Source organism: Bos indicus, chromosome 11 (genome assembly GCF_029378745.1).
Source record: "Bos indicus isolate NIAB-ARS_2022 breed Sahiwal x Tharparkar chromosome 11, NIAB-ARS_B.indTharparkar_mat_pri_1.0, whole genome shotgun sequence".
Lineage (NCBI taxonomy): Eukaryota > Metazoa > Chordata > Mammalia > Artiodactyla > Bovidae > Bos > Bos indicus.
The window spans coordinates 75,118,521-75,139,940 of record NC_091770.1 but is presented as its reverse complement, the minus strand read 5'-3'; the positions used below and the strand labels follow the sequence as shown (position 1 = coordinate 75,139,940).

The 21,420-nt window shown below is 53.2% G+C and overlaps 1 protein-coding gene across 3 annotated transcripts in view; it reads left to right on the top strand.

Annotated features, from left to right (window-relative positions):
* KLHL29 (kelch like family member 29) overlaps positions 1–21,420 on the top strand; it is a 331,050-nt gene that overhangs the window by 245,959 nt on the left and 63,671 nt on the right. For all 3 annotated transcript variants that reach the window (XM_019970638.2, XM_019970640.2, XM_019970637.2), the window contains 2 exons: positions 12,981–13,122; positions 14,824–15,336. In XM_019970638.2, coding sequence (XP_019826197.2) covers positions 12,981–13,122; positions 14,824–15,336 — 655 coding nt within the window. The remainder of the gene's footprint in view (positions 1–12,980; positions 13,123–14,823; positions 15,337–21,420) is intronic.

Genomic DNA, 21,420 nt, shown 5'->3' with positions numbered 1-21,420 from the left:
CAGCATTCGGGAAAGACTAGAGATCATGGAGATTATGTTGTGAGAGAAAAAAGCAAACCACCGGAAAATTAGAGCTCAGGCTGGTGGGAAGACCAAGCGAACACTGGTCAGGCCTGTGGGTGGCCAGCCCTCCATTAAACACCCCAGGGGTCTGGTGGACAAAGTGAGGCAGAGAAACAACAGTCAGACAGAACTCAACAGACAGAACTCAACTCAATACAGCAAGCCTTTTCTCAGTACCCACGGTGTGCATGCTATGTGGCAAAGGACGGAACTGTGTTCCCCCAAAATTCCTAGAGTTGAATTCGTAGCCCCCGCTGAGGTGGTATTTAATGATGGAGTTTTGGGGGGACTTCTCTTGTGGACCAGTTATGAAGACTCTGTGTTTCCACTGCAGGAGGCGAGGGTTCAGACTCTGGTCTGGGAACTAAGATCTCACATGCTATGTGGTATGGCCAAAAACAAAGCAAAAAAAGACCATAAATAAATAAATAAATAAAGGTGGGGCCTTTGGGAGATTATTTGGTTTAGATGGAATCATGATGATGGAGGCCCCCACGATGAGATTAGTGTTCTTATGAGAATAGGAAGAGACTAGAACTTTCTCTCTGACGCAGCTAGAAGGTGGCCATCCACAAGCCAGGAGCAGAGTCTTCAGCAGGACCCTGCCATGCTGGCCCCCAGACCTGTGAGGATTTCTGTTGTTTTGTCACCCAATCTATGGTATTTCATTATGGTGACCGAAGCTGACTCGTACAGTGAACAACGGAAGTGGACACTCTGATCTTGATACCTCAAAGAACTCTTAGGTCTTGAGGGTTGTAAATGGGCACATCCAAGGGTTTGACAGATATTAGCTGTTATAATCGTGATTTCTCCTATAGCCCCCTAGGCCAGAGACTGTTTATCATGGTCTCGAGCACATGATGGCTTCTCAGTAAAAGTGGGGCGAATGAATGAGTGAATGAATGATGCACCTGAGGCCATGGGCCCCAGCACAGAACTGACGGAGCTGTGGTGTCCAGGCAGCACTGTGAAGAGTGAAAGGAGAGGAGTGAGGGCCCAGGCAGTCTGCTAAGGAGGGCATGTCAGTGGAGGGGCTTTGTCTGGGACCCTCTCCCTCACCCAGGATCCACAGAAGCAGCCACAGGCAAAAAGCCTCTCAGGCTGTCTGCAGGGTGGGTCAGGCCCAAGGGCTCAGCGTTGGGACAGTGCCTGCCCCATCTCCTTGCAGGGCAGGGCCGGGCCCTTTCCCTGCACTGGTCATCAGAACCCCACTCCTCCTCACATGTCACCCCGCTGGAGAAGTCCATCTGTCTACCCACCCCAAGAGGGCCTCCTTCCCTGTCTCTCCTGCCCCACCACTTGTAAAGGATTTTTACCACTTCCCTTTCGCACCTGGACCTCCAGTGAATTTAAATAGAATCTGTCTGTCCCAGCAAGTTTTCTGAAGCCTGAAAAGATGGGCTAGAGCTGAATGATGCCATTTCCTTTAAAAAAAAAAAAAAAGAAGAAGGAAGGAAAGGAAAGAAAAAAGTCACTCCAACTGCCTCAGTTCTGAACTAACGTAGCAGGGCTGGGCTGCCACAAGAGGGCACACCACACCCCAGCCCACTCCACCCCACCCCCAGGACCCTGCCTGGACCCACACTGCTCTGTCAAAAAGAGCCCAGGCAGGAGACAGCAAAGAGAAAGCACCAGGTGGCAAGAGGATGTCATTCCGGAAGATTCCATCTCAGACCTGGTCGACCCACCGGGTTCCCAACCCCACACTGCGTCAGAACCCAGGCTCTGGTCCTGAGATGCACACTCAGGCCCTAAGTTGCTTCAGTGAGTCTTGAAGTCCCGGCAGTGAAACGATTTGAGCTCCCTCAGCTGCGCCACCCCGTCTGAGGAGTCGCCTCTATTTGTGCGACGTTGTTCGTTTCTTTGTCCTGCCTGGCCTCGGGGTGACCCTACCACAATCCTCTCTCTTATTAGGCTTCTAATGCAGTTGCTGAAGATGTCTGTGTCAGACCCGTCTCATCAGGCGTGAGAGTCGAGTTCTCAGTCGACTTCTGCCCGGAGGGTCAGGTCAGGCAGGCAGCAGAGGGCTCAGAACTCAGAACTGTTCCCCCTCCTGGGCAAGCCTTTGTCTGTGACAACAAACAAGGGATGCTCCGTCCAGGCCCACGACTCAGAAGGTGGACGGTGGATGTGAATAGGAGTGTCAGGTGTTCACTGAAGAAAGGACCCCAGAGGAGCCGCAGACAGCCAGCCAGTGAGTGTTCTTGGGGTTCTTTCTGGCTCCGGTGGGTCCTCCATACAAGGAAAACACAGTCGGTCCTAGAGTCCTGTCTGCAGAGAGGCTGGGAGAGCCTTGCGGGTCCGAGGGGCCCGGCTAGCCCCTGGCCAAGCTGTTCTTGAGAGCCTGCTGCTTCCCGAGCCTGGGGTGCTTCAGAGGCAACTCTGGGAAGGCCTGGTTCCAAATTAATATTGGGCGCTCAGAGCACAGGGGTCTGAGGGCCAGGCCGAGTCAGCCAGAGACCCCAAGCATGTCCCCGCACCCACTCTTAGCTCAGCCGCCCCGCACAGAGGACCATTCTTCACCAGATTCGCTGAGGATTTCCAATCTGAAGATAACAAAAGGCTCCCGGCCACTGGCCATCATGTGATGTGCGTCTGTGAATCTGACCAGAGGAGGGCGGGCGGGTCACAGGCTCTGAGGCTGGGAGGTCGAGGGGTGGTCCCCGAGTCACCACCTGCGGGGCCGGCTGTTTGGGAAACGTCTGTAAAGATCAGAGCGGGGCTGCCCCGGCCTCGCCTACCTTCCCGCCCACTCTGGGGACAAGAATGAAGATGGGTCGCCACGCTCCGCAGGGAGCTACGCTGTCGCCAGTACAGAGATGAGTGGGAACAGGCAGGGCCGCCAGGCCTCTGAGCAGGCAGGGCCGGTTCCAAGGAACACGGCTGTCGGGGGGGGCCTCAAGGGCCGATTGAAGGGGGCGATGAAAGGCCCGGCCCAGCACTGCGAGCAGGTGCCCCTCACGCTCCTCCTTGTCCCCCGTCCATCGTCGTTGGTCTGGGCCACTGGCTCGCTTCACATCACAGGCATCTGCTGAGGGCCAGGTTGCCCTGCACCTTTCAGCAGAATGAAAGGGAACTGATATCAGAGGGGTGCTGAAGCTCAGGAAAGGCCTCTTTCTTTTCAAAGACTTTCGTTTGTGATGGGCTTTTTTTTTTCCAGGTGATCTTATTTCAAAGCCCCTTTGAAAATTTTGTGGGTTTTTGTAATGGATGAAAAGTTACTTGGAAATGGGACTAAGAAGTTTCCCGTTGAAAGTTGTTAGAGGAAAGTTGAAAGCTTTGAGTTGTAATGTTCTGCCAGATTTATCCTTTCTTTTGTCCACAAGGCCCATCCGTTGGGAGGATGTCTGGGGGAGGGGGCCGGAGAGGGAGGACCTGGACAGGGCACTGGAGAGAGCAGGATGCAAAAACCAGCCCCCGCCGCTGCTGCTGTACATGTGCAAGGGAGGCCATCTGAGCCGAGCCTTCAGCAAAAGTGTTTCCACAGTATAGACTTTGATGTTGGAAAAGGGGAAAGCAAATATACTTCTACTATACTATAGAAGGCTGGATTCTACCAGAGACAAAGGCTATCGCACAGACATTTCACATCAGAAAAATAACTATGAAAGAGGAGAGTGCCCAAACGGACCTGAGAGAAGGAAGGGGCCAGAGCAACACCGAGTGTGAGCTCTCCTGTGCGTCCTCCGTGGAGAACTGGCAAGGGAAGGGGTCAGTGAGCAACAAGACAACCAGGAAAAGCACTGCTACAGGAAACCCAAGGGAAGTGGCTCCAGAAGGAAGGAGGAGGAAGCTGGTGTTAGGAATCAGAGAGAGAACACGAAGAGATGCTACGGGGCTTGGCATCAGGAGGTGACTGTCCATTGAAAGGGGGTGGTTTCAGGACCTCCCTGGTGGTCTAGTCGTTAAGAATCCACCTTCCAGTGCAGGGGACATGGGTTCAATCCCTGGTTGGGGAGCTAAGATCCCACCTGCCGTAGGGCAACGAAGCCTGTGTGCTGCAACTACTGAGCCTCCTGGCTGTAACTAGAGAGAAGTTTGCGATCCCGCAGGCTGCAACTAAGACCCAATGCAGCCAAATAAATATTTTTTAAAAGGGGAGGGAATGATTTCCCTGAAGTGCAGGGCTGGGAAGAGGTAAGGAAGTGAAAACTGAGGGTAACTGGAGTGAGTACCAGCTGTCCTGAATCCCAAGGAAGGGGTAACCGCAAAAGGGGATGGGGAAGGCAGATGGATGCTGAAATGGCAGGTGAAGTGGTAAATAAGGATTTTTCAGTGCTTGTGATGGAAAGCCAAGGGGAAGGGGCTGATGGAAAAGGGGGGAAGGGGCTGATGGAAAAGGAGGGAGACGGGGTGTAGATGCTGAAGCAAGAGGAAATGTGAAGGGAGGCCATGCATTGACAACTTTGGGAAAGGGTGGAGGTATCAGTTTGCGCTGCCCTGGTCTGATACGGAAGAACTGGCCTCATTGGAGGGGCCAGGACCTCACTGGCAGGGGTTGGCAGAACACATTGGTGGTGGGTTAGAGTCTAGGGGGTCTGACTGAGTGGGAGAAGTGATGGAAGGCTAGCTTCTGATTCAGAAGGGCTAGGGCAGGGGACCCCAAAATGTGGCTCTTTAACAAGCCTACCAGCTGATGCAGTCCAGGGACTTCACTTTGGGAGGGCAAGGACAGTCCTGACGTTCAAGTTCACTGGCTCCCTGGCCCCAGGGTGTTGTCAGAGCAGGAGGCCCACTTGGGCTGGACACAGTGGGGGAAGGAGAAGCCCCGGCTGGCATACCTGCGGACACCAGAGGAGGGATTCTATGGGCGACCCCAACAGGGTAGTGTGGACACGGCCTTGATATGACTAAACCCATTCATGGAGCTGTCAACCACAGCAGCGCGGTCTGGAGAGAGGTGACCGAGGCACACTCTGGCCATCACACAGCACTGCCCAGGGACTTAGCACAGAACAGGCTCTGCTGTCCCTGGAGTTCTCTGGGTCTTCTTACTCTCATCTGTAAAATGAACATAAGAACACAGATTTCCTCAGGAAAGAGCTCACATCATGCCCATGCCTGGTATGTGGGAGTCTGTGTTAATGTTAGTTGCTCAGTGGTGTTCGACTCTTTGCAGTGCCATAGACTGTAGCCCATCAGGCTCCTCTGTCCAGGAGATTCTCCAGGCAGGAATACTGGAGTGGGTTCCCATTTCCTACTGCAGGAGATCTTCCTGACCCCAGGGATTGAACCCAGGTCTCCTGCATTGCAGACAAATTAGGCAGACTCCTTACCATCTGAGCCACCAGGAGGCACTCAATAAATGTGATCCAAGCCATTATGGTTGATTGGCTCCTCAGGGTGGTCCAGCAAGAGACAGAGGGCACAGGAAGCAGTTGATGGTTTCAACATAAAGTATTTTCCTGGGGTCATAAGGCCAGGTTACAGTCTGACCACTAGCCTCTGCAGTTCTGTCTCCACCCCAACACAAGGATGCCTTCACCCCAGTGCCCCCCAGAGTGGTTACCTCCTTTCTGAGCTCCCTTCCTCCTTCCTCCTTCCCCCATGACGTCCTCTGCTCCCACCCAGCTCCTTGCAGCAACGCTTGCCCTCCAGAGACATCATCATATTCAGTAATATGATTGGAATCTGAATATATATTTAAAATGACAAGTTTGAAATTAAAATTTAAATAAAGAATTACTTTTCTGTAAGTTGCTCCGAAAGCAGTAATTTAGCAGCAAATTGATAGAGAAAGGTAAGCACTGGTCCTTTAAACCATCGTGCAGTTTCCGGCATGCGAGCCAGAAGTGTCTCAATTTAACACATCATTGGTTAGTATTATTAGAAATTTCATCGGGCCCCGAGCGCATTATGGTGCTTCTCTGAGGGGGATGCCACGGGCACAGCCTGGGTTCAGGGGGCCAGAGAGGGCAAGCTGGTTAATGAGGGCAGGAGGGGTTCAGGAGAGCCTCCTCTGGCCCCAAGAGGGGATTTAACTGTGGTTATTTTCTTGTTTGTAGTGTGGTAGCGATCTTGAAATGAGAACTGAGAGACTCATAAGTGTCATTTGCTCTTCCCAGAGGTCACCAACTTATAGCATTGGTATCTGTCAATGCGTTTTTCTGACCCCTTGAAACCTAGGCTGTGAACAGCAGTCCATGAAAACAGTGTCACCTGTCTGGCTCCCATGAGCCGCATAAGCAAGACCCCAAAACCTATCCCAGTTGTGACCTGCCCAGCGGCACCAGCCCCTAAGTTCCCCCACACTGGGGCATAGGGGTCTGGGAACTTGAACATCAAGACTGCTGTTGCCTCCACCAGAGTGAGGCTGACAGACCGTATCACCCGGCAGGCTTGTTAGGGAGCCACATTTGAGGGTCCTTCAGCCCAGATCTACGGAATCAGAAGTTCTGAAGGTGGGATCCAGAGGCCCGCATTTTCAACCCCACCACACGCAGGATCTTCCTACATGCACTCACATGAGTCAGAGGGCCCCTGCCATCGAGGTGGTCAATGCTCTACCTATCTGATCTTAGAAGCGGTGCTCTCATAAATAATCTGCAAGTCCTAGAAAGCCAGCCATCTAGGTCTAAACCCCTGAACTATAATCTAAAAAATTCAGACACCAAATTATCTCTCCCCTACCCCCAGCCTGAATTTCCACAATTACATAAGGATTGTCTTCCTGGGCACCTTTATAGTTCGAGGGCCCCAGGAAGTTCCCAACACCCCAGTCTGAATAAGTTTACCAAAAACTAGTCTCCATTAGTCCCCATGGGTGGACCTGGGCACCATGAAGCCCCTAAATGCCTTGCAGGGGGAGGGATGCTGAAAAGGAGGTGAAATGTCCACTCTTTGCAGGGAGCAGGCTACCCAGCTATGCTGGGTCCTGGAGCTGGCAGTCGGTGGTAGGTGATTCCTAGGACAATCTGGGCTTGGTGCTCAGGGATGCCTGAGCGTTCACATCTGCTGGCAGCCTGTGGGAACCCACAAGAGGAGTCTGAGGACCCTCCAGAGGGAGAAGGAAATGAGAGCACTCGTCACTGATGCTGGGCCCAGGACACCAGACCCTGTGTGCTCCCAGACCCATGTGCCTCTGCCACCACCACTGCAGAGCGTGAACTCGGAGCTGGGCTGGCTTCCTCATACCGCCCAGCACCCCTAGACTAAAATCACACTCCAGGGTGTCTGAGCAGCTGGGCACAAGCCTGTGCTCCAGCCCCAAGGGAAGCTGGCAGAGAATGTGTTCTGGCTTCCACCTCAAGATGGGGGCAAGATAGGGGCGTTCAAAAAGCAGTCAGGGGAAAAAAAAAAAAAAAGTCAAAGGCCCACTGCAGGGCTCAGGCCACATCAGCAGTTCCTTGTCAGAAGGGTCCCTAGAATTCAGAACCAGGGGTTGTATGAGTGTCTCACCAAAGACTCTCTTTCCCAAATTAGGTGAGGATTATGGGGAGCCATGAGATAAAAGGGCTTCCCAGGTGGCGCTAGTGGTAAAGAACCCGCCTGCCAATGCAGGAGACATAAGAGAGGGAGGCTGGATCCCTGAACAAACCTGGAAGATCAGGAAGATCCAGGAAAGTCCTGACCCTGGAGAAAGGTCAGGAAGATCCCTTGGAGGTAGAAATGGCAACCCACTCCAGTATTCGTGCCTGGAGAATCCCATGGACAGAGGAGCCTGGTGGTGACAGTCCATGGGGTCGCAAAGAGTCTGACATGACTGAAACAACTTAGCACATGAGATTAAAAACGCAGCTGTGGGTGAAGCTCAGAGTGCGGCCAGCCGCGGGCTTCCCACTACCTTCCGCCCTGCCACTTCCGTTTTAACTAAGGCCATTTCCCACCCCCAATCCCCGCCGGCTGGGGTACACCTTGGTGTCCAGTGGTGCTTCAGGCCCAGAGGGAGCACTGGAGTGTGGTCTGAGGGATTAAAGCGAGGTGAGGGCTGGGGGACGCTGGGCTCCCCTGGGGGAACAGTCTCACTGCTGTGAAGATGGGGCGGCTGTTCTCAGGGACGCTCAGCAGATGGCAGTCCCTGCCCGCGCTGTCACAACACACAAGCCACAAGAGCACTGAGACTCGCAGCTTCCAGTCTGTGGAGGCAGGTTCATGGGCAGGAGAAGGACTTGGACACCGGTACTATCATTCCTCCGGGAGGAAGCCCACATGAGCCCCAGAAGTGGTCCCTGGAGCTCTGTCCGCTATATCTAGACTGGACATGCACCCGCAGCTCTGGGCTCCTTTGGTGGCAAATTCAGCCAAAATTGTCAGCCTTGTTGAATTCCGCCTAGTTTTCGTGGTCCAACATCAGCTCTCCCTAACTTCTGGGCTTCATTGGTTCACCCGCTCCTGATGTCCTTGGGTGAATAGTGGGAAAAGCTGAGTTCTGGCTTCTTCCCCAGCCCAACAGGGGCAGGAGTCAACCTCAGCCCCCACATCTCCTATTATACTCAAGCACTGGGCCAGGAGGTCAGCAGAGGGGGCATTAGACCTTCCAAGCAGCAGCCAGGGCAAGTGTTGGGGTCATAACACAAGCGGCCCCCACAGTCTGAAAACGACATCTCCGCAGTTAAATGTCCCAGTGTCTCCCACTCTGCCATTGCACATCTCTTTTCTGTTACTCCCATTATTCTCTCTCCCGAAGTGTAGGCCAGGCCATACCTACATGCATTTGTGAATCAACAGTGATGAACAACCCTACCGCTGGCCAACACTATAGCTCAGAGACCCTGCCTTCCCTGGGCACCAGGCTGGCAGGAGCTGGGCCGAGCACCTGTGTGGATCCCTGCCATTCTGGAGCCCACCAGACAGTGCAGATCAGTGCGGGCCCTGAAGGGCAGCATTTCGAGGCTGTGACCATCATGTGCGTGGGACAAGGGGTGAGAACAAGTAAGGCGTGGCAAGGCCCCAGAGAGTCCCATTTCATCATCTTTCAAATTTCCTTGACCACCTGGGATGCTGCTGGCCTCTATGGCACCTTTGGGCAAAGCAGAAAAAAAGGGCCCCCTTTGGATGGACAGATCAGCAGAGGCAGCCTGTCGAGGCTGTTGTAGGTTCACAAGTGTGCAGCCTGGTGAGCAAATGATGTTCCTGGAAGGTAAGGCATGGCTGCCCCTCCAGCGGGGTCAGCCCCTCGCCCACCCCCGCTACCAGGCATCTTCACCACCTGCGGCCCTAAGTGGAACAAGGGCCCCAGGGCAGCTCTGTAGGAGGGGGGGCTTGTTGCAGGTGGAGGTTCCCAGCTCCCCAACCAGCGGGCGCCTCAGCCCTCCATGCCCCTCACAGAGAGCTGCAACCATAAAGGATGGGGCTCCTCAGTGTTCTTCAGCCACTGAAAGAAGCAGGATGCTGTCAGCCACCGTAAAAATGTGACCTTTGAAAATTTACAAGAGCTCAGGGTTTAAAAGCTGCTGTGTTAATGATGCATCCCATTAGCATCTCATTAAAGAGAAGCAGAGAGAAGCCTGCTCGGCCAATGATGGGCAGAGAGGGCCACGTGGAGGCACCAGGCAGGAGGAGGGCTCTCCTTGCCCGCCTCTGTGCCAAGGGCCATCATGTCGTGGGAGCAAGGCCAGGAACACTGGGGAAAGGTCGGCGATGTCCTCGGTGATGGCAGCAGAGGGGGAGAAGGGAGGCTCCCTCACCCTGCCTTCCTCTCCTCGACCCTCACCCAGGCTGGTCTCCTGGCCGGTGTCTATGCCTTCTTGGGGTGGAGCCCCTGGCGAGGAGAAGTGAAACTCAAGAAGGCCTGGCCTTTGGAGTTCAGAGCTGGACGTGCAGACCCGCACATGGTCCCCCAGAAACCTCCAGAGCCTGGGGACCTCGAGTCTACCTTGGGCCTGAAGCCCCACTGCAGAAGGACGGGGCTCCGGTCAGCCAAGCTGACTCACATCACCAGCTGCCGCATTCTTCATCACCTGGGCGTCCAGCCGCCTCCGCAAAGAGCCTCGCCTGTGTGTATTTTTCTGGAGGGAGTGAAGGAGGGAATGTTCATTTATTCAATAAAATAAATAAAAAGTCCTGAACTGCACATTGCTCATAGCTTCAGAAGTTGCTAGTGCCAAGCAGAATGAGTGTCCTTATTTGTCTTTCCTAAAGAAAAGAAAAAAAAATAGGCTGTTTTCCTTCTCCAGCACAACCTCTTTCTTGTAGGTAAGAACTCGCTTGTGAGAGTCATGAAAGACACAGGCAGACAGCAGACCTGTTGTAGCCACAGCTCAATTGTGCCAGTGCCCTGGGCCCGCCCCACACCCCCAGCTTCCTTCTGGAGTGTGTCTTGGGTCACAGATGGTGTAGCGGGGAGCAGACCCCCGAGGGTAGGGCTGAGTCTCAGCCACAGCGTGTCCCTGGTGCCTTGGGCAGGGTCGACCACAGAGCAGGAGCCCAGTTAACTGAAGAGCAAACCAGATGACCAGCAAAGGCACAAGAGACCAGCAGGAACTCCTGAAGCTTTACAGTCTGGTTGCCCACTCCCTGGTGGCTCAGATGGTAGAGAATCTGCCTGCAATGCAGGAGAACCAGGTTTGATCCCTGGCTCGGGAAGATCTTTTGGAGAAGGGAATAGCAACCCATTGCACTATTCTTGCCTGGAGAATTCCAAGGACAGAGAACCCAGGAGGGCCTCTGGGGTTGCAAAGAACTGACTGAGTGACTTTTACTTTTTCACTTACCCACTCTTAAGGAGGAGACCCCAGCCACCCCTCCTGGCAGCGGTGGAAGCCTCTAAGGACCAGGTGCGGGGCTCCAGGTCCACAAAGCCCTTCCCCGTCCCGTCGAGTTAACCAGGCTGGGGCCATGGATACTGATTCATTGGAAGACAAAGGGCGGCTGCAGGAGGACCTGGAAAACCAAACCTGCCTCTAGCCTGGGAGGCCTCCAGGAATTCCAGACCTCACAGAGGGGGCTGTGGCGCCCCCTACTGACAGAAAGGGTTGTTGTATTGCCAGTGAAGGAGGGGACTGGAGAGAAGGCCAGGGGACTCCACATTCAAATTTCAACCCCAAAACAGGGCCCCCAACAGGACATCACACTGGCTCCTTCCCCTCGCCCCGGTCCAGATGCCTCTTATTATGAGGGAAGCAACCTCTGCACCTCTGAGCCTACGGCACCCCCAGAGCCTGGAAATAGGGTGCTGCAGACAGGACACGGGGGAAAGCCGTCTATGTAAAGACGCTGCAGATGCCAAGCTATTGTTTCCTAAATTCCCTAAGACTATTGGTGAGGGCGGCTAAATCCCGAAGCCCCTAGCCTACCCTAAGCTCCCATCTGTCCCGCAGACAGAAATGGGGCAGAGGCCTCCCTCTGATAAGGAAGCTTGTCCGCAGAATTGTTTCTCCCTCGGGAGATTCACTCTTTTCCTTTGTTTCCTGCGCTGTTCACAGAACCAAAGCATCTGAAACGCAGCCCAGAGATAAAGTGCTGCCTAATGCAATTAGCTCAGCGCAGCCTACGGTCCTAATAGGATGCGCTCCGCTCCTCCCAGCAGGCCCTGATGCAGGCGCTGTTTGTCATCTGCATTAGGCATCAGAGCCCAGCTAAGTCCGTCCACCCTCCCACCTGCCTGGACTCTTCGCGGCTTCCTGGCGAGGAAAGCCTCGCTGCTCAGAGATGCCCACAAGGGGGCGCTGCCTCCTTCCACCCCGCCAGCTGGGTCACTGAGTCAGCTTCCAGCAGGAGTCCAGAGCGCGGTGGCCTCACTTGAGAGAGGCCTGCAGGTGTCCCTGGAGGCCCCTTTGGCCTCCTGTGACTGTCCCCAGTGGGTGACTGTCTGCTCGAACCCCACGTCACACTTTACCCCCAACCTGGCTGGGCTCTGGCTACCCTCGTACAAGCTCTGGTCAGTCCTCCTGGAACTCTCTCTGTTGAGACTCACCCGTCACGTCCCAGTACGAGGCTCTCCAATGTGTCTTTTGGATTTTTTTGTGTGTTTATTATAAATATCATGATTTATAAATACTGGGAATGGCCATAGTAAACAATTTGGCAAATACAGAGGTGTAGACAAAGGAATAAAAGTGTCGCTTAATCCCTTCACCCAAGAAAGACATTCCTGCTACTATTTTTCTTTATTAATCCACCCCTGGATTTTTCCCTCCTGCACATATTATTTTACCCAGTGAGGTTATATGTGTGTCATTTATATTCTGCTTTTCTCATTCAACTTTATCGTGGAAGCATTTTGCCATCTCCTTAGGGAGTAAGCATGATTTTTATTGACTATATAATATTCCATGGTAAAGTGTTAGCTCAGGGAGACTAATGCTGTCCCAGTGTTTGTTTCTGCCTTGAGGTTGGTTTTCTCATTAAATACGTGAATTAGTAAATGAGATCCTGGGGCAGAGAGCCTATCTGCTTTCCATAGGGAGGAGCTGAGGGTCCCAGAGAAGATGCTCTCTGCCTTCTGACCTGGTGTCAGGACCTGCGCTGTCCTCCCAGGGGCCCCAGTCCTCACCTTTCCACGCCTCCTCTGTGGAGGGGGATGCTGGGGGCCTTGAAGGCTGGTGTGGAGGCGGGATGGGGCCTGGCGGTAATGCCTCGAAAGGTCGTCCTCTCACAAGTCAGAGGCTGGGCACATGATGCTCCTGGGCCAGGACTGAGTATACAGTTGGTGCTCAACACCTGCCCATCATGATTGATGTGGTTTATTAATGACCCAAGGACTGGGGGAAGTTTATTTCTCACAATACAAGGCTCTCGTTCCTTTCTGATAGCTCAGGTGATGGGGGAGGCACCAGGTTAGGCTGGGTGTTCTGGAGGCCAGGAGCTTAGCTGAGGCCACGGCTGCTGCTACTGAACCAAGACACCCTGCGCTTCCCTTGAGGGACTGGATGCAGGGCTCGGTCTTTGCCTCTGGAGACTGCTGGGGGTTGGGCACCGGGGCAGGACTCTTGCCAGGCGATGGGTGCTCACCCCCCTGCTCTGCTTCTTTCCAGGCCCCCGGAATCTCCAAAGCAGACAATCAGTCCCAGGGACTCACGACCAGCATCCGGTGGGGGCAGACGCCCATCAATCAGTCCACGCCTTGGGACACTGATGAGCCGCCCTCCAAACAGATGAGGGAGAGCGACAATCCAGGTGTGTACTTCAGGGTGGACGGAGACACCTACCCTCTGGCTGGGGCGGGGGGAGGTGTCCGAGCCCTCCTGGGTGGCCCAGCTCCTCAGCAGGTCCTGACCCACGGCCTGCAGCGGCCCGGACCTCAGGCTGCATCAGGGACAGGGAGGAGGCACAGGGAGGGTGTGACTGTATGTGATTCCCTAGGCTGTGTCTCCATCCCTTTCTCTGTTGCTCAAGAAAATACTGGGAAGAACAAGGGAGAGAGAATGACATAGGAGTGACTCTGAATCTGCTTTAAGTTATCTTGGTTAGTTATTCCCAAACCTCAGTACTCTGATTCATAAATTTCCAAAGTCATCCATCCAGTGAGGTCTTGCTTTGCCAACAGTTATTTGAGAACTGAGAGAGGTTCCACTCACTGGGAAATGGGGGTTTACCGCCTCCTATAGCATCTCAGGCCTTCTTTGGACAGCTCCAACCATAACAAAAACCTTCCCTGTTATCTCCCATTGATCCCAGGCCTCCCCTTGGGATACACAAAACATGTGAGCTTAGCCATTCACACCACAGCCTTACAGATATCTAAAGACCCCCATTCATCCCCCTCCAAGTCTTCTGCAGGAAGAACGCCCTGAATCCTTCAGCCATGCCCTCAAGCCCAGTCCCTTCACCTTCCTCGGCATTGTTCCTCTCTTTGCATCCCTCAGAACCCAACACACAGAACCCACGAGTGGTCTGCAGCCCCTCCTTCACTCAACCCCTCTACCTTGATGATTGCAGCCTCACCTCACTTCTGCTCTGTGGGTAACCACATCATATGCTCTCTCAACAGTAAGACCCCAAGGCTGTGCAGGTGGCTATTCTGTCTTTTTCCTCACAGTCTGGCTTAAGCAGCTGGATGTGGGGGACCCAAGAGCAAGACCATATCCATATCTTCCCGTATGACTCTTAGCATCTTTTCCTGCTTATATTGCTGACCTGTACCTAACCCTTCCAACATGATGTCACCTGCAGACTTGGTCATATGTCTTCCATTCCATCATCCAAATAACTGATAGAAAAGGTGAGCCCATCACTAGAGACCTCCCTTTACGTCTCCAGCATCCTCTGGGCCATTAGCCGGCTCATGAGTCAATCACTTCTGTGGCTCTACCTCTCTATATGTTCACCATGGAGTTATCCAAGGTTTCACCAACTGTGCTCTGAAGTTCTGATGTGTTTTTCCAGGCTCCCTTACTAGTCCTGCAGAGGACTGAGTGTCAGAAGGCATGCCTTATCCTTAAGACACCAGATTAGCTCACAGTGACACCACCTCCTATTCCACAGGCTTGGAAACAAGCCCCCTTAGCAACCCATTCTAGAATTTTGCTGGCACTGCTTCACGGACACTTGTCAGCTTCTAGTTTTCTCCAGCCTCTCTCATTATCAAAATCAGGTGCCTCATTCTGTGTGTCTTCTCATTGCTCACAGCAACTCTGTGAAGTTGGCAGATGAGGAATCTACTCACGGAAGGCTTTGCCTAAGATCACTCAGCTAGTGAGGGCCGACCCAGCAGGGCTTCATCTAATCACAGATTCCTAGTCTGTGAGCTCTAAGGACACAGGCTCCTTGCTCACCTCTCTGACCCCAGCACTCGGCCCAGGGCTGGAGGCCGTCGGTCGCTGTTTGCTGAGTGAATTGTATAACCGGCAGATGACATCTCTCCCATTTCCCTTGCAGGCACAGGGCCGTGGGTGACCACGGTGGCCGCCGGGAGCCAGCCTGCCCTGATCTCACACTCCTATGGAGTGGCCCAGCCTCCCACCTTCAGCCCAGCGGTGAACGTCCAGGCCCCGGTCATCGGGGTGACCCCCTCACTGCCTCCCCACGTGGGGCCCCAGCTCCCGCTGATGCCAGGCCACTACTCACTCCCACAGCCGCCCTCCCAGCCACTGAGCAGCGTGGTGGTCAACATGCCCGCCCAGGCCCTGTATGCCAGCCCACAGCCCCTGGCTGTCTCCACACTGCCTGGCGTCGGGCAGGTGGCCCGCCCGGGACCCACCGCCGTGGGCAACGGCCACATGGCAGGGCCCCTGCTGCCTCCACCGCTGCCGGCCCAGCCGTCTGCCACTCTTCCCAGCGTGGCCCCGGCCACCAACGGGCCCCCCACGTCAGAATCGGCCCACGGGCTACAGATGCTGCGGACCATTGGCGTGGGGAAGTATGAGTTCACGGACCCTGGGCACCCCAAAGGTAAGTCCTGCAGCCCACGTGCTCCTGCGTGCCCGCACCTGTGCCCCCGTGTGTGGTCACCACCACAGCGTGCACAGGAGCCTGGTTCCTGGTGCCCAGCTCCCCAGCAGTCCTCCACTGCTTCAATCCAGGCTGCACCGGGGCCTCCCGCCTGGGACAGCTGGGTCTTAGACTGGGAGGCAGAGGGGAAAGTGGAGGGCAGGACAAGGAAGGCAGGGAAACGTGGGTAGGCAAGCAGAGGAGGGCGGGGAGAGCCTGCCGAGTACAGGGCCTTCCACCTTCAGCCCGAGCCCCGGCCCATTCTCCCATCTGACCCAAGGCCAGGCCACAGGCAGCATGAGCAGGAAGCCTCCTCTTAGGTCCCCCTAGAACAGTCCCTTTGGGGGCCTTCTCCGTTTTCCACTCAAGGACAGTCAGAACATGAATTGGCCATGTGCCCATCCTCCCATCCCCAGAAAAGTACCCATTGCTGTGCGTTGGATGAGAGCAGCTCAGGGGTGTGAAGTGAGGCCCACAAGACCCCCCCCCCGCCCCCCGCCACCTCCCTGGCCCATCCTGAGGCAGCTAAATGTTTGGTTTCAAGAACTCATGGGTGGTTCTGTGAGACCCCAAGAAAGAGCACCTCCAGCCTTGACCTTCATTTAACCCCCTTCCCCAGGACCCGTTTTCATTCCAGATCCTTGAGAACAGAGCCAGAGGAGGGAAGACACCAGGATGTGGTTTGAGGCTGGGCCCCGGCCCAAGGCTTAGAGCAGAGGGTGTCAGCAAACCAGCCTCACTCTTGACCAGACTGAGGGGTCCAGCAGTCAGGATGCAGAGCATCTGGGAGGACCTGAGGCTGCAGCTGAGTTGGGGGGACGGGGGCAGGGAGCTTACATACCCCTGGACTTGCCCATCCCCTCAAGGTCCACTCCTGCTGAGTGGAAAGGCAGGGCAACCAGGCCTGGACCCAGGTGTGGACAAGAGGGTGCATAATGGGTGATCTGCCCTGCTGGGCTTCCAGGCTCCCTCTGAAAGAGAAGTAGATGGTCTAGAAGTGTGAACCTCGAGCGAGACGCCTCAGCCTCCCAACTTACGAACCCTGAGATGGGGAGGGGGGCTGCAGACCAGAGTCTTAGCAGAGTAAGGGCTCCAACCAGCCATTCTCATCCAGCCTGCCCTCCTGAATCTCTGTCTTTATCCCTGCGAGCAATTTCTAGGCCTTGTCAAGCATCCGAACAACAAAGCCGTGTCTAGATCTCTGTCGGGTTTAATTCCCAATCTGATTGAGTCCGGACTGCCTTTGTTTTGAAAATCAGCACTAGTTTTAAATGAGAAAATTACATCTAAATTTTGGTAAACTCTTGCTTTGTTTAAGATATTTTTTAAAAATTGACTATATTGTTTTTTTATTTTTTGTTTGTTTGTTTGAATTGTTTTGGTTAAGCTCCCTCTCCCTTTGAAAAAAAAAATGTACCCACAGTTTACATACCACCAACTGTGACGCACTGGGTACTGGGTGTCCGGCTGCTCCCAAGGCTGTGCCAAGGCCTGAGAAGATGGGAGACTATCTTCTCCCATCAGGTAGGGGGAGGAGGGTGTGTCCACCCCGCCCTCACCCCATCCCAGGGAAGCTCCTAGAACCGATGAAGTTCTTGCTGCCTTGCCAATTTCAGGCATCCCCCCAGGAAAAGGTGTTGGTTCTGTGCAACAAGGTAAACTGGCCCAGACAGGACCGGTTCCTGGTTTAGGGCTTAACATAGAGCTGGGATCCACCCCATATCCCGCCCCCTGAAGCTGCCAGGCGTAGGCACATCTGATCACCATTAGGCATCTGAGTTCATAAGATCATGAAGATATAGGTGGTCAAGGAAGGTCCCTGCTGAGCTCCTGTTCACGCTGGGCCTGCAGGCCCTGCAGAGCCACACCTGTAACATCAGGTGGGGTCAGACAGCACGAACCATCCTCTATCATGGGCCTGAGCCCACAGACAGGAAGGAGGAAACCCCTGGTGGGGTTTGCTCTTCCAGCCACTATGGTGTGAATTCTGTGCCAGGCCTGGGGATGCTGTGGGCCTAGAAAGCGTTCACAGCCCCAACTTCTGGGGAGCCAAGTAGATTCTCCCAGCTCCAGCTGGTGACCTGGTGACCTGTCCATCACACCAACTTCCATAGTTCTCCAGTGAGCTGGCTGTTTCCCCGGAAATTACATTGAACTCGCTTCTCTATTTACGGCCCTCGTCAGCTGATTTCTCCCCCCGGTATTTGCAGCAAAGAAAGACGATGAAGCCTGCACAAATGCCTCCCAGCTCAAGCCTGGGTGGGTTTTGTTCTTTCTTTCTTTCTTTTTTTAAGGTAATTTCTCCTTTCATTTCTAATCTTAAAAGCCTTTATTGCTAAAGGTATAATTTATCTGTCAGATCTAATGTCAAACAACTGCATATTTTTTAAAATAAGAAACCCGAATTTTGAAACCAAATCTTTGAAACTTGCTGTGTGAGAATCATCTTCCTGACAAGCCCACGTGGGTTTGGATTTGGGTCACTTTTAATTTTGCCCCTAGGGATTTTACATCCCCGAAGTCCAATTGATTTCACACTCCTAAATGACAGGCAGCTGGCTCCGAGCAGGAACCAGGAGGCCCCGCATGAGAACATCAACACTAGTCAGAACTCTACTTTAAAAAAAAAGAACTTTCCTTTTCTCCTGTTCTCTGTCTGAAAGCTTTCCGGGCATTATAATAAGATCCACCATAGAACTCCTTGAGATCTAGCTCATTAAAGTCCCACGATTTTTCCTACTATTGTTTGACGTGACAACCTGGTCTCTCGCGGAGCTGAGTAATTACGAAAAGATCCCCTCCATGAAGAACAGGTCTTGCCAGCCAAAAGGATGGGCCACTGGTATTTTTAGACTTCATTAGTGCCCTGATTTTAAATTTCACATTTTGTTTCTTGTAATTATCTTCCCATCGACTGAGTTGAAATTTCAGTTGGGGCTCTGTTACTGCGCCTTCCCAGAAAGGGTGTTGGGGCTTTCATTTAAAACTTAACCAGTTGAAAAATACAGGTGGTGTGGAAATGCTTTTTGATTTGCAATAGGTCAAGCGATTGTCTCTCATCTCTGACTAGAGAAGCCAGTTTGCATGCAGCTCCCTGTAATGAATGTTATTTCAATGCATTGTGTGCCTATAGATTTTTTCTTAAGAAACTTGAGATAAACCTTTCTTTCTCGAAGAACAATTTGGGGTGGGAGGAATCTGTAGGATTTCTTTTCTTTTTTTTTAAGATTATATATTGAAAGCTAATTAAATTTTATGTGTGCAAAGTGATAAGGGGGGGATGAAGATTTAGTTCTACTCGAATCCTGTTAGGAAATCCCTGAGCCATTTGTTGGTCTTGCTGCGTTGCACCCCTGAGCTGATCCGCGGGCAGAGGTGGTGACCAGCATCAGACCTTGTGAATCCGGAAAGTCCGGTGTCCCTGCACCCGTACCATGTGAACCCAGCTATGTGTGTGTCACCGCAGAGGTGCAGGCTACTGCTGTCATTCTTTCTAGCCCCTACCTTCTTCCATGAAGGACTTCTGGTGGCCAGGAGGGTGACCAGAGACCCCTGAAAGCCCCAAACACTGGGCCTAGTGGCGAGCTGCAGAAAGGCTATTGTAATTTCATCTGCATGTCCGCAGAGAGAGAAGCCAGGCTGCAACTGTCCCCTCTGGCTTCTGGACCAAAAAGCAAAGTCCAAGTTGACCAGAAGTGAAGAGGCTTATCTCTTTTGACTTTAGATTTCATAGGCCCCAGGTGAAGGGCCATGAGGGTGCTCAGGGTTGGGGAGTCCTGTAATAGGTGTGTGGGCAGCCCCTTCCTATGGGTTTTGCATCTCCTCCCATTTCACCCTTGCCTCTGAACCTCCACACCATGGAGCTCTGCCACCTTCTATTTGGACAGCAGTTGCCCCAGCCTCCACAAGGGGCAAAGACAGGATCCAGGAAAGGGACTTGGAGGCAGAGTGGACAGCTGTGTGACTGCAGCAAGACTCCTAGCCTCCCTGAGGCTTCCCTGCCTCATCTTGAAAATGGGATGACAGTACAACCATCAGGCAGAGAGCAGAAGTGAATGAGATCACAGGCTTGACCGTACAGAGCACTGTGCCCACTTACCACCAACCCAGTAGCTCCTGCTGACATAGGCCCCAGCTTTGGGGATTTTAGCAGAGAGAGAAGCTGGCAAAGACACAGAAAGCAGGGCCTCCGCCCCAGTGCAGAGGAGATAGAAGAAGCCCAAGCTTGTTCACGGGGCTGCCAGTCCCTGGTCAAGCTGCTTACCGGGAATGCTGTGTCCCCATCCCTAAAAGGGAGTGGGATGAGTCACCCTCCTCTCCCCCAGCCCTGGCGTTCAGCATCGATCTCATCTCTCCCCGCACCAGCCTCTGACACACTAGGGCAATCCACTCCCTTAATAACAGATTCTAGAAGAAGCCGGGGATGCAGGATAAAGCTGTCTGCCCACACACAGTTAGCCCAGAGGCACAAATGTCCCAACTGACATCACCTTGCCACAGACCTGCTCTTCCTATCTCTGTCTCAGAAATGACACCTTGAATCCATGCAGGAGTTCAGAGTCCAAATCCATGGTCTTCCTTATGCCCTTATGCGCTGAGTCTGGAAACTCCTTTGAGTCTGCCTCCTCTAAATTGGTCCTCTCCTCTCGGTCTCCACACCCTCCTTTCAGGCCAACATCACTCCAGGACTGCATCAGTGGCCTCAACAGTACAACCCCTCCTGTCCAGGGTCCCTGCCGCAGCCAAAGTGATCATTTCAAAACACAAGTCTGGTTCTGTTACTCCCTGCCGAATGCCTGCAATGGCCCCACTGCTCTCAGGACATAGCCCCACCCTTGACACGGTGCTCCAGCATCCAGCTCCTGCCTGCCTGCCTCCCAGCTTCATCTCTCACCGTCTCTCATCGCTTTGCTAGCAGGCTGCCCTGTATCCATTCCACAGTCTGGGTTCTCTCCTGTCCAGCTCTGCTCTGAGCCTTGGCTGAGCACTTATGATACAGTTTGCCTGTTTCTGGGTCATTTTCCCAACTAGACTATGAGGTCCTGGGTTGGGGGCCAGCACAGACTCCACCCCATTCCACCCCAGTTTCCAAGCCAGTACCTGGCACTAAACGGTGAAGAGTTAGAGGAATGAAGCACACAACACTGGGATGGGAATTATCCAGCGAGGTTCCGTGACTTCTCTGCAGCCGCCTCCTCCCTTTGTATGGTGAAAACAGGTTAGTACTTGAGGATCAAGGCATGCAGCGAAGTCTATGTGAGACTTCATTCTGTAGCTGCCTGGTCCCCCCATCCCTGCCCCATACTTCTGGGAACAGAAGTCCATCTGTTTCAAAGCTCCTCCTGTAGCCAAGCATCTCCACCAAAATATTAATCCTTACCCCAGAGCATATGGGAACTGAAACTCTGCCTCAGTTTCTTCATCTGTAAAAGGGGGATAAAAAATAGAATCTGCTTCTTATGGTTGTGAGAATTAAGCAATTTATTTTACATAAAGCCCTTAGGATAGTGCCTGCTGCTGCTGCTAAGTTGCTTCAGTCGTGTCCGACTCTGTGCGACCCCATAGATGGCAGCCCACCAGGCTCCCCCATCCCTGGGATTCTCTAGGCAAGAATACTGGAGTGGGTTGCCATTTCCTTCTCCAATGCATGAAAGTGAAAAGTGCCTAGCCCTTTGTAATTACATATAAAAGTGTTTCCTATGATGATGGTACAGGACCATCCTTCAGTGTCCGTGGCCTTTTAGGAACCCAGGGGAATGTGAGAAAGTAAAGACCAGTTTGCCTTCCAGAGTCTTAGGAGATTATGTTAACATCATGATGTTTGAAGCACCTAGTTCTCAGAGGTCCACTTTGTACAAGAGAAAATTGCCTTCTCTCATTGTAACATTTTACAATCCCCTACCATCACCATAACAACCAGAGGGAACCAGCCTGTTGCTGGGAACCTCCTCCTAATTCCAGGAGCTATTTGTCTTGGGAGGACTCCTCCTAATGACCCACAGGGGCTCTCAGCATCCTTTGACGTTCAGCTTGATATTGGGGGTG